Source organism: Heterocephalus glaber, unplaced genomic scaffold (genome assembly GCF_053883595.1).
Source record: "Heterocephalus glaber isolate CG9 unplaced genomic scaffold, H.glaber_assembly_v1.0 deba00001429, whole genome shotgun sequence".
NCBI classification, from domain to species: Eukaryota; Metazoa; Chordata; class Mammalia; order Rodentia; family Bathyergidae; genus Heterocephalus; species Heterocephalus glaber.
The window spans coordinates 11264118-11276800 of record NW_028258294.1 but is presented as its reverse complement, the minus strand read 5'-3'; the positions used below and the strand labels follow the sequence as shown (position 1 = coordinate 11276800).

General features: G+C 42.7%; 1 protein-coding gene across 7 annotated transcripts in view; it reads right to left on the bottom strand.

Annotated features, from left to right (window-relative positions):
- Window positions 1-12683, bottom strand: part of Amotl1 (angiomotin like 1) — a 179409-nt gene that overhangs the window by 24014 nt on the left and 142712 nt on the right. For all 7 annotated transcript variants that reach the window (XM_004838055.4, XM_087212303.1, XM_087212305.1 and 4 more), the window contains one exon: window positions 2652-2797. In XM_004838055.4, coding sequence (XP_004838112.2) covers window positions 2652-2797 — 146 coding nt within the window. The remainder of the gene's footprint in view (window positions 1-2651; window positions 2798-12683) is intronic.

Sequence of the window (12683 nt, the reverse complement as noted above, 5' to 3'; positions counted from 1 at the left end):
AAAATCAGGATGAGACATTCACTAGACCTGGTCCTGAGTGAGAGGACACTAGCTGCTATTCCTGTCATTCTGTGCCCGAGTGTGCAGACGCCTTGCAGATGACTCAGTTCTGAGTTCAAGCCCTGACCACATTGCCAAGCTGCAATGTGCTGGTGACTTAGCTTGCTGCTAGGTGAATTTCTGACTTAGCAGGCAGCACTCCCATGAGCTGGACCTCTGTTTTTTTTTTTTTTGATCCAAAGCCACTGGAATATAATGGAGATGCTTCTGCTCTTTCAAGGAATGGATATCAACTTAACAGATATAAGTTTTGGGGGTCAGTTTTTTTGCGGGGGGTACCAGTTATTGAACTCAGGACCTTGTGCATGCAAGCCAGGCGTGGTGCCAGTGAGCTAAATCCCTGGACCTGGGTGTCAGTTTTTACATGGCCTTTGCACTCATTATGCTTCTGACAGTTCAACTGAATTTAGTAAACTTCTGAGAACCTACTAAGTGCAGGTTCTGTAACTCTCAGAAGCCTCACTGAATCAAATATTTTGTATGTTTTCATTCATACACCACTTACCATGTCTTCTACTACATACAGTTTTCTGAATGATTTTAAGCACTACAAGATCTCTCTACTTTGATCCCTGCTGCAGAGTGAACAGTATGTCCCCAGTGCTTGAAACAGTCCCTGTCACCCAATGCGCACGCAATATATGTTTGTAATGAGTAAATGAACAAATATCACCCCTAAGCTATGGCAAGATCTTCAAAGGCATGGTTCTGTCTCCTTCACCTTTATATAAACCTTAAGTCTAGCATGGCATACATCACAATGAGGATGATTAATAACAGTGGTTAAATCAGTCAACATTTTCTCAGTGGTACAACACCAAGCCTTGTGCTTTATATGCAGTGTCTGATTTAATCCTCTCAATGGCAGTAAGAGGTAAAGTCTTTTATTTCCCCACTTAGGAGCGGAGAAAGCTGAGGACAAAGAGGCTAAGTGACTTACTGAAGGTCACACAGCTAGTATATCATAGAGCTCATGTGCCCTATTCCAGCAGCCTGGCTCTATGTGCACTCTTAACCAGCATGGTAAACTATGGTAAGCTCTTGGTATCAGCCACCTGGACTGAATTAAGACCCTTTGGAAGAAGCTTTGCGGTGAGCTAGGAGTGCGATGGGAAGCCAGACACATGAGTCACTTTGAAGAGGCTCCATTCAATCAAAGATGTTGCCTAAAAATAATGACAAGAAAAGACAATACTGGGGATTTTGGAGAACCTATCATCAAGGGACTCCCCCCCAAATTTTTAAATTATAATTTCCTTTCACTCCATATGTGGAGATGGATCCTCAAGAAGTGAATTCAGCGATGAGAAAAATAAGGCATCCAGGCCTCCTTTCCTCAGAGCAGGCCTCCCACCCTCAAGGGGTTAAGGTCAATTTCTGTGGTGACAAAGAAGACACTCTGGGCTGCCACCTGGAATCCTCCTGCTACTGTTAAAATCATGGTCTCTAAACAGGACTTGCAGGATTTAAGAAGCTTCTAATGGACAAGATCCTTGTTTATATAAAAATCTTCCTCTGATCGGGGATTTAGCTCAGTGGTTCCGCCACCTGCCTCCCAAGCACAAGGACTCAAGTTCAATCCCCGGTACCAAAAAAATAAATACATAAATAAAAATCTTCCTCTGTAGCAGTGGCACCCATGCAGTTGAAGTTTGCAGAGATATCTATGTTACCTTCACCAAGAGGTGCTATTGAAGTAGTAAATTCCCCCCAGCTGTTGGTGGAAAAGTAGTAAGTAGAACTAATAATAATAGTAGAATCAATAACGTTACTGTTTTCTATGTCCCAAGCGCAAAGCTTCAAATTGATGTGGACTATATCAGTTAAGACTCAAGACTGAGTGTCTACTTCCGGCAATGGATCCTGCTTGGGTCCAGCCCCGTAATACAGAGATGCCACCATGGCAGGGGGCTGCAGGTGCAGGCAGAGACTCTGGTCTGGGGGGCTGCACCTCTCCTCCTCTTGCCTCAACCTCTACAGCCTGGGCCCCCTAGCGTGGAACTCAGAAATGGTTGTTCTGATGCCTCATTCCACTTTAAAGGGAAAGTCAGCATCACTAAAGTTAAGGGATTGACTTCATCAGAAATTACCAAATCCATAAGGCTTGAATGGGATCAAAGATTCCTGGATTTGGGGTGCGGGGTATTACATGGCCAAGCCAAGTTCTGTAAACTGGAGATACATTTGTTGAAAACACCCCATCAGACAACTTTTGCCTTCTTTTATGGAGTTGGAAGCCCAAAGACACAGCTACTGGGCTATTTTTAAAAAAATTGTTTGTCTCTGCTGTACAGGCACCAGTGGTTTCCAGTCCTTCCATTTATTTCCAGTCCAATGACCTTTAGGCTAGGCCTCAGGCTGTGAGCTCTTTGCTGATGGGATTCATGTGTGCCTTTCAGACTTTGCCTGGCTCTGGGGTGGACAAACTCTGCTTTTATTCATTTTTATTTGGGAAGTTTCCAACACCCACCTTCCCCCAGTGTCAGGTCCTTGTGACTGGCTCTGTTTAAAGTAGCTGAGTTAGGAAAAGGAAGTGGAGGCCCTCTGGGCTCTGCTGCCCTCTCATCCCCAGCCCCTAAGCCTGGTCTCACCTCCTCTTCCAGCTTGATGACTTTGGCCTGGGCATTGCTCAAAGCCTGGTCCAGGATCTCGATGTGTCTCCGATGGTCCTCACTTGCAGTCCGCACCGCTGCTAACTCCATTTCTAACTTCTCCTTTTCCTTCAAGAATTCTTTGTCTAGGAGGGAGGAAAGAACAAAACTACCTCTCTCAGAAAGTGCTCAGTCTCTGGGCTCACTGCCAGTCTACATCTGGCAAGGATTAAGAATAAAAAAAGCATGCAAACAGTAAAAGATTGAATTACTGCTATTGCTCCCTCTTAATTGCAGTGGTGTGTAAGGTGAGAACTTTCTCAAAAACCACCGTTAACCCTAGAGACATTCCAGGTCACAGTTGCTGAGATTAGATGCAAACAAGAACTAGCAAGCCCATATTCTCCACAACTCACTTCTCTACCACACTGACTTCAATGCTTCAAATTAGTCTTGTACCTACTATTTGATTTTATGCTCACAATTTTTCCTGATTGCATCTTCCAAGCCTGTGGCAAAAGGGCAGGCACTTTCAGTACTAATAATATTCTCATTCATAGAAAAATAAACCAAGGTTCAAGAAGATGAGCTCTTTGTCTCAGCCAGACAGCAGAGGGGAGCTCCAAGCCCAAGGCTCCAATCTCCACCCGGGTCCTCTTCCCAAATGTGGCCACACATTTTCTCCTGGTTCTGATCAAGAGGGAGAAGGGATAATGCTTTGGATTTAGGAAAACTGTTCTTCTCTCATTCAGCATGAATGTAACAATAATCACAGCCTCTCTGCACATGGATCCAGGCCGGAGTGCCATTAGTCACCTCTGTCCACCTTCCTATCCATACTTCTGTTCTAAATTGAGTGGGAGAGGTTTGTAGTGTCACGGGAATGAGCATTTCTTATGGAAAACGTATTTTCTGTTACAAAGCAATATATTTTCTTTTTAAAATAAATTATTTAGGTATGTTGTTTATAATATGGAAAAACTTGAATGAATTTATAAGGGAAGGGATTGGTGAAATAAACTACTGTAAACTCTACAACAGAACAGCATACAGCCATGAAAATTAATAGAATATCAGTGACATGGAAAAAATCTTTATTATTGGCAAGAAGTGGTTATAAAACCATATGCACATTATCTCATATTCATAGAAAGTGAGATACATAATTGTGGTGACAGCAGTAGTTGGAAACTGATTTCTGTGTGCCCACATCATTCGCATGCTTCATACCAGTTATCACAATTCTCCTAGCAACCCACGTTACAACACAGGGAGCCCAGGACAGGAAGGCACACCAACATCTCAACAGTGGCTGCACTCATTCATTATTTCCTTCTATATGGAGTCATTCACTAGTTTAACAAATTGCTACTGGACCATAAAGACCAGCCCCATGGGCTTCGGAGCAACAGAAAGAATGGTGCACTAAAGGAGCAGAAAATATAGCTTTGAGTATAGGACATGAAAATTAAAAAGACACTGTAATGCTACAAATATCAGATAACAAAATCATGACTTTACAGCCAGAAAAGGTTAACAGAAAACATCAACATCTAATGAGAAAAGGAAAGTCCAAGGGAGCAAAGTCCTTGTGCATGGTTCCATTGCCAGCTGGGGCAGAGCCAGGGCCAGAATCCTGGTCTTCTGATGTCCCACTAGGATGTCCTTTCCTCTGACTGCACTGTCTTTGCATTTTGAAATTATATCGATAGCATTAGAGGGTGATGGAACAGCCTCTGAATAGACAGACTGAATGAACAGACTTGAAAAGCTCAGTTGTGACTGTATGTTCTAGAAACCAAACCAGGCCCTAGAAGAAAAATGGGGTCACTAAGACACTACCCAGAACAGAACATTGTTTTTAGGTTTTACATCCCACCAGTGACCAACTGCCCTCCTTCCTTTCCCTTTCAGTGGCATTTGAAACACTCTCTATGAATCTTCTTCTCCAATATGTGGGAAATAGGCATGCAAGAGGCCTGACCAAAGGGGTCAGCAGCTAACCCCACCTAGCTCTGGGCCTCACCATCCATAGCCTTGAATGGACCACGAATTTCACTCATTCTGTTTAAACTCATTGACATCCGAGTACTAGCTCCCTGGGTTTGGAAAGTTTCAATGTGCATGGTCCCTGCTGGCCTTGGCCAGCCTTGGAGGCACCCAGGAGTTAGTAGGCAGGCATGCCATGGAATGAGCCAATGGATTCCTGAGCCTCTACCTGCTCACTGACCTAAGTATAAAAAATTTCCCTAGGGCCGGGGATTTAGCTCAGTGGTTTTGCTGCCTGCTGCGCAAACCCAAGGACCCGAGTTCGATCCCCAGTACGCCCCCCCCCCAAAAATTTACCTCTTTGTTGAGGGAGCCACTTAGATTTTGATCAGAAGCAGTAAAATGACAGGCTGAGCTCATGAACAGAAGCTACAAAACTTTTTTTGCAAATTTATGATCACAATTATTGCTATGTTACAACAACTACCTAGATAAGAGTTTTAAACTACTCTTCCCCTCTAACACATACACACAGGCATGCACAGGCTTCCAGCATTTGCTATTTCCTTGATAAGTAGTATCATACAGGACTAAAGAATAAACTTTAGCACCAAACAACCTAGATTACAATCCCAAGTCCACTGCATTCCAATTATGAGACCTCAAGCAAGGTATTTAAACTTTCTCAGCCTCTGAGACTCTGCCCCCTTGTTTATCAAAAGGAAATGATAACATCTATGTCACAGTGTTGTTGAGATGTTTCTGTTAATGAGATAAGCCTGAATATTTGAGACTTTATCTGTTTTATTGTTGACTCTTTGGGCCTAAAAGAGTGCCTGGTTGAATAATAATGTTGAGTAAAAAAATGAGTTTCTCTTTTGTGCCCAGTTCAATGCCAGCTGAACAATAAATTGTAGCTCTTGTTAGCTATTAGGTGTTCAGCGTCCTTGCAATCTACCAGTCTTTGTTACCTAGCTATCCACTTTACCTTTGACTCACTGTTCATTTAGAAACCACTACTAATTAGATGGTTAAAACTGACCACGGATGCCCTCAGTTTACTCTCTGCCCAGGGTCCTCAAAATCCCATGTTTTATACTATACAGGAAAGGTGTGAATACTGGATAAAGGCTTCATTTGCTCTGGAAGGACTTGAAGGCCTCTGAAATACATGGGTCAAAACATCTCTGTCCTGAGTTTGGTGACAGACTTCATACTGCAGCTATGTCATTACACAGCACTCACACTGGCTCAGAGCCTTTTGCCCACTGGCAGGGTGTAGTACTCTCAATCATAAAGTTTTAAAACAATGTTCATGACAATAATAATAATAACAATATTTGCTCATGTTTGTCCAGTGAGTACTATGTTTCAAGATAGTTACTTACAGCGTTCCCTTTAATTATTCCCTTGATAATATTGCCTTTATGTTTACTGTATGAGGTAGGTACCATTATTATTCTTATTTTCCAGTTTAGAAAAATAACAATAAGAAAGTATAAGTGATTTTTCCCACAGAAATGATGCTCATTAATGAGAGGCAGACTTTGTATTTTTCTAATACATGTTCACAAAAACTACCTCTCCTATGGGAGCATGCAAAGAGATGTGTTGCAGAAGAGCCCCATCACAATGAGGTTTAGTACTGCACACATTTAAGTATTTTGTAAATTATATTTCTCAAAACACAGCAATTACGTTCACACATGTATCTGTTAACAAGTATTAAATAAGCATGTGCTACATGTAGGTGACCCAGAATATAATTAAAAACATGATTCCAGACTCAATCTGCTTGAGTCATATCCACTTCTACCACTTATAGTTTTGTGCCTTTGGAAGTAAACAAACTTTTTTCCTTACTTGTGTTTTTGGGGGTTTTTTTCTGCCTTTAAAAGATCATCACACTACCTACTTGAAAAAGCACATAGGATGAGCCATGGATTTAGCTCAGATTTACCGCCTGCCTTGCAAGGGTAAGGTCCTGGGTTCAGTCCCTGGGACCAAAAAAAAAAGCACACAGAAGACCCAATAAATATCAACTATGATAATGAGACAGAGGAGACTCTCTCATTTCTCCTGTTCCAGTCAGATAGGGGTATGGTTTAGCTGGTGGCTACTGAGGCCCTCCCCTCCGACTCACTCTTCCTCAGCCCGCCATGGACTCGATGTCCTCCCTGGTCATTTAGCAGCCACTCTTCCAGTTTGCTCCAGCATGAATGCAGCTTGGCTGTCAGCCGTGGTGCTTCTCCCTACTTCTGTAACTTTATATGCTGGGGAAGAGGGTACCATGGTGTGGCTAATATCAAGGGAGGGATCTGGGCCCACTGTTAACCTTCCCAACCTCCTTAAACCCCAATTAGCTGTGATGAATTCAACTAGCCTTCTGAAGATTCCCCACTTTCAGCTCTGTCATTTTCCCCACAGATGTGACAGCTGTCAATCAAATAGCCTGTGTTATCCTGCTTCCTCATTGAATTGCTGTCACGACAGGTGCCACTGTGCTGGAGGCCTGCACTCACTTGGACCAATCACAGGTCAATCCTTAAACCAATCAACAGGCTCAAATTTGAGCCCACTGCAGGCCTGAACTTGAACCTATCACAGGCCTGCAGCTGCTATGTAAGCAGCACTCTTCTCACACTTCTTGGATTGGTCTAGGAGGGTTCCCTCTGGTGTACTGACCCCCACATGCTGCAGAACAAGTCCTGTTAAAGACATGCTTTGGTGGTCCTGTAAATCTGCTTGTGATTTATTTCTCAGGAAGCGAAGGCTCCAGGATCCTATAAATTTACTCAGGATTCTTGTCCTGAGTAGTGTGGACAGAATGGTCATTTCAATAGAAAGAGCAATAAACACTAGGAGCTTTTAGGCTTGATGATCTCCAGAGACCAGCAGCCAAGGAAGAGAAGCAGTAAAGACCAGCACCAGCAGCAGTGACCTACAGCATCTGGGACAAGCTGGTGTTGGATGGCAGTGGCCAGCAGAGATAGTGCTGCCACCCAGCATTACCCAGTGTCATCTGGTGGCATCAAGAACTTTAAGAGAGTTGCATTTTGCTGATTCATGATTTCCATCTAAATTGAGCAAAAGAACCCTCAACCAATCGATTGGCAACAATAACACTGTGGTTATTATTATTATTGTTCCAGAAGTGTGATAAATTCTGGGGGTAACAATTTATCAGTAGGAGTTAGCATGCTGCTCTCACTTTGGCAAGAAGAGAGGCCAGGACACAGACAAAGGCAGTTATGACAAATTTCCCTAAACAAATGCATGCAGAGGGTCTATGAGAACACAAGAGAGGATGTCTGATTAGGCTACAGGCATAGAAAGGAGGTTTTAGGCCATGGCTCACAGTGCGACAGCAGAGCTCCCCAGCTCCTTGAAGAGGTGGGAACTCTGAGGTGTATCTGACTCTTTCTAAAACGACATTCTTTGAGAGGTACCAAGGGAGAGACCCGGGGAGAAGTCACCTCACAGGAAGGCCCCTTTGGTTTATTATTAGCTAAGCCTCTTTGGGATGGTTCTCAAGGAAGACCAACCCTACACTAAATTTTTGGTTGGGCTCCAATGTATACACTGAGAATTCCTAAAACAGGCAAGTTGACACAGGGAATTCTTGCCCAGAATAGTGTGTTTACCCAGTGGATATGAATTACCCAGAACTGTGTGGAGCAGGAAGTCATTTTCCCTGATGGCCCACAGCCCATTTACACAGAAGGTTGTATCTTCATACACTGTTTACCCCTGAACCCACGGCCATGGCACAGGCTCTGAAGCCTCGCCAGCCCAGTCTGATTCTGGAGCCGTCACATACCAGTTGACTTTGGACATATGACTTCACCTCTCTAGACGTCATTTCCTCAAATGAAACTAATAAGATGCATTTTACAGGACTGTTGAGAATTAAAACAACTATCGGTGAAATGGGACCTGGCACCCAACAATAAATAAAAAGAAGAACCAATATATATTCCTGGAGACTCACCACATCCCAGGAAATGAGCCACGAGCTTTAAACAGAACCTCTTTTGATCCTTACATTAGTGCCATTTAAAAAATGAGAAAACTGAAGCAATAGTAGCTGTGATACTGGTAAAAGGTCAGTGGCAGTTCCACTGGGTTTCCTTGCTCAAAGAAAGAGAAGTGGATGGAAACTGGGCCCTCTAATTCAAAGATCCCCTTCCATCCCTTCCCCTTGGCAGTTCAAAGTGGGCAGCTGTTGAAACCGTTTTTGTGAGCTCTATGTGAGCTTGGCACTCACTGCTGACTAACAATGGGACTATGGGCACTGGTAACTTCTGTCGAGAAACCCAGAAGGTGGGGGCTGCCTGTGGAAGTGTTCGGGTGTGCCGTCCTGCTGTGTTTTAATTCAGTGCTCCAACTTCTGGCTGAAACTCATGAAGAGAGCAAAGTTGCACCCTGTCCCTTCTCAAGTAAGAATTAGTTTTCTAAGCTTTTCTTATACAATGAGTTTTTGACACATTTTTCCCTAAGGTCTATATAGCTGAAGGGATGGAAGAGTCCAGCTGCTGCCAACTTGATCAAGGGGTGACCTAAAAGATATTACCCCTCTTCTTTCAAGGTGGCACAAAGGTTTGAGACTTAAGAAACTGGATTTTGAGGGTTAAGAGAGAAGAGAGAGAGGCAGAGAGAGAGACAGAGACAGAGACACAGACATAGAAAGAGACCATACTAGACAAAGCTAATTCTGTTGGAGCTACAAGTCTCAAATGTTCCCATAGTGATACACAACCACCAGCCCATTTTGACATCTAGTTCTAAGAAGTCAGGTATCTCCCTTGCATTTCTCAAGGATGGTTCTTGTTGCCTTAGACAGTGACAGAGGTAAAGAGGAGGTAGCACAATTCAGACAACCTTTTCTGAAATGCCAAGGACTAGAAATATTTTGACTGATGAGAATGATTTTAGGGGTAGTCTCTGGGATGCTCTGTGTGACAAGAGCTTAAAGAATGTTTCTAGAGAAGAGGCCATGAACAAAGGACAGGCTTGGTAGGAAGTTGAGGGGAGACATGGCAAATAGCACCCAGGCCCTCTGTGTGTCAGGGCAGGGCTTGGAAGAGACAAATGCTTCCTAATCTGAAATTCTCTATGGAGTAGACAACTTTCATGTTATCCTCAGCCAATTCCCTATTTCAAAGACCTGTCTATGACACTCCTCCATCCACAGGGTTAAGTTCTGGAGACCCATCTGTAGTATAAAGCTGTTCCCTTTACCCCTACTAGCCACTCCTATTTGATACCTGATCAAAACTGTAGGACAACCTGACCCAAGCTCTTCCAATTAGTCTCTCACTTGGGAATCAGGTGGGAACCTGGGACAGGCAGTGACACTGACAGGACTCGCAACCCTGTGCAGGCTATGGTTCAAGTGTGTGGTTGGGAGAAACACAGAAAGGCCCACTGATGGGAAGGAAGGATCAAGGGGACAGATATATACATGAGGATGAGGGTCTACAGTGAGGAGAGAAAAACAGATTCTTTCAGACAAACACAGTTTCCCAAATACAAACTGTGACTTGATTCTCACAGGTTTTCCAGCCCTTGAAAGGCCTGCCTATGGGCTCCACTACACACTTATATCAACTTAAAATACTGTCCTCTTATTGAGGCTTAAGATAGCACAAGTGGATTTTTCTTTCTGTAACAAAAAGATCACCAGGACACTCATTCTTCTTCCTTTATACCTCTACTCCCTTCTTTACCCAGAAAGAACTCGATAGCTTAGGAAAACCATGGGGTTACACCAACCAACACTGACAGCATCAGCTCTGGTAACTAGAAAATTCACGATACTGATGAAATTGACTCCCTCTTATGAAAAGAAGTCCAAATAACTGTCAAATTACTCTTCTTAATGGCCCTCCCCCTCCTCCTCCCCGTCCCTCTCCATCTTTCCTTCAGCCCCGAGTTCCCTGACACCCTCTCCTACAACACTGAACACAAGTTGGGGAGGAAAGGTCAGCTACAACTTACGGGACAGTTGAAGGATTAGCTCCATTAGAAAGTCCTTGTTGATCCAAAGGTAATTCTTTTTTTCAAAGGTTGTGAGAGTACAAGGACAATAAGAGGGTGTTTCACTTATTTCACTGTCTACAAAAGTATTTAAGATTTTGAATAATTCTGCCTCAAACACATTACACTCACATCTTAACATATACCCACACTGTCAAATTGATGAACACAGAAAGAGAGCCTTAAAATATAATTAAAATGAAGGACTATCTCATATGAGAGGAGTCTATTCACAGGAGGCTTATTTGATGCAAAAAATATGAAAGATGATCTATGTTCAAAAGACACACTTATTAATTCACAGACGGAAAAGTAATACAAGGCAGACCCTAAAAACTGCAGTTTGGTGGTTTGTTGTCTTCTTAAAGGTAAAGTTTCTCATGAAATGGCACCTTGTTTTTTCAGGCAAGGGTCTTCAGCCAAAGGTCCCCAGGCAAGGTTGCCATGGTTCCACCAGGCAGTGGGGACACAGGATGTGAGTGGGTGGTTAAGCAGTATATTGACAAACACAGGAACACTTAAGCAGGGCTTCTTCTAAACGGCTGAGAGAGTAAACTTTTTAAATGAGTCTATAAAAGGAAAACTAGGAAAAAGAGTTCAAACCAAACTCTGCTCTATGGAGTCCTGGGACTTAGAGAAGCAAGAAGGTAGGGAGCTGCCAGGGTCCTGTGGTTTGGATATAGTTTGAATTTGTCCCCCACAAGCTGGAAGCTTGGTTCCCAGGATGACAGTGTTGAAATTGGTGATATTAAGAAGTGAGCTTAGTGGAAAGTAAAGTCACAGGGGCACTAATTTTGTCTAGGGATGTGCATTCACTCTCAAAAGATTTGAGCATGTGGTCATTGTAAGCATGGCAGCTCTCTTGAGTCCTTCTTGTTTCTTCTCTCACCATGACTTGTACATGTTCCCATGGATGCCACCTGTCATGTTGTGATATAGTCATAAGGCCCCCAATAAAGCTTAATATATGGGGCTGTCTGATCTTGTGATCTCAGCCCAACAAACCATGAGCTAAACTTCTTTTCTGTATAAAGTACCCAGTCCCAAGTATTTTGTTATAGCAATGGAAAACTGTACGAAGGCAAGGGCTAGGTAGGAAGGAGAGCAGTTCTGAAGACCCCATCCCACTATTAGGCAGAAATCACCTCAGGTTCCAGGCATTTTACACAGTGGGCTTTCAGGCAATCTTTCTCTTGAATAAGAACTCTTTTCCAAAGAGACAGAGATTTGTGGAAATGGCTGTCATTAAAATATTCGGAAGAAATCTTTCAGAGATTTCAACCCTATATGGGAAAATAAGGTAAAGCCTGAGTGTGAGTGACTTATTCAAACTTGTTGCTTAAATTTAAAAAAGGAAAATAGAACAATATGGCAGCAAAATTCCTCTGAAATAGTACCGTTCAAGGCCCGCTACACACTATATAGGCTTCTGCTCCTTGCTTTTTTTTAGAAGAAGATAATTCTCTAATGAATCCTTTCTTATATCGCAGGTACAGGGGCTGCTATCTGTCTGTCTTATCCTTTCTCCTGGGTTTACGTCATATGGGGCTGATCCCTTGTCATAATGAGTGTTAATCTTTTATGGGATTTTAACAGTATCATATGGCTGAAATGTTTTATATTGAAGAGATTCGACAGTTTAAGTAATAGGTTATTGAGTAAGAGGATGTTATTGGTGTAAGATCAAATTCAAATTCAGCCTTCAAAATAAAACTTAGAAATTATCTGACAGCATTCAATATTCATTACCAGAAAGTAACACAGCCTAGTCACATACTTTTACATTATTCTAAGGCAGTAAGACAAACCTTAACATATTTATCATATTTTTGTTAGTTTATATAATTTATTTATTGCTCTTTGATATTCTGGCCTCAAAGTGAATTTAAAAGTAAAATATCTTAGGGCCAGGAATTTAGATGAGCGGCACTGCACCTGCCTGACAAGTGCAAGATACTGAGTTCTATCCCCAGTACCAGAAAAAAAGAAAAAAAAAAAACTTAG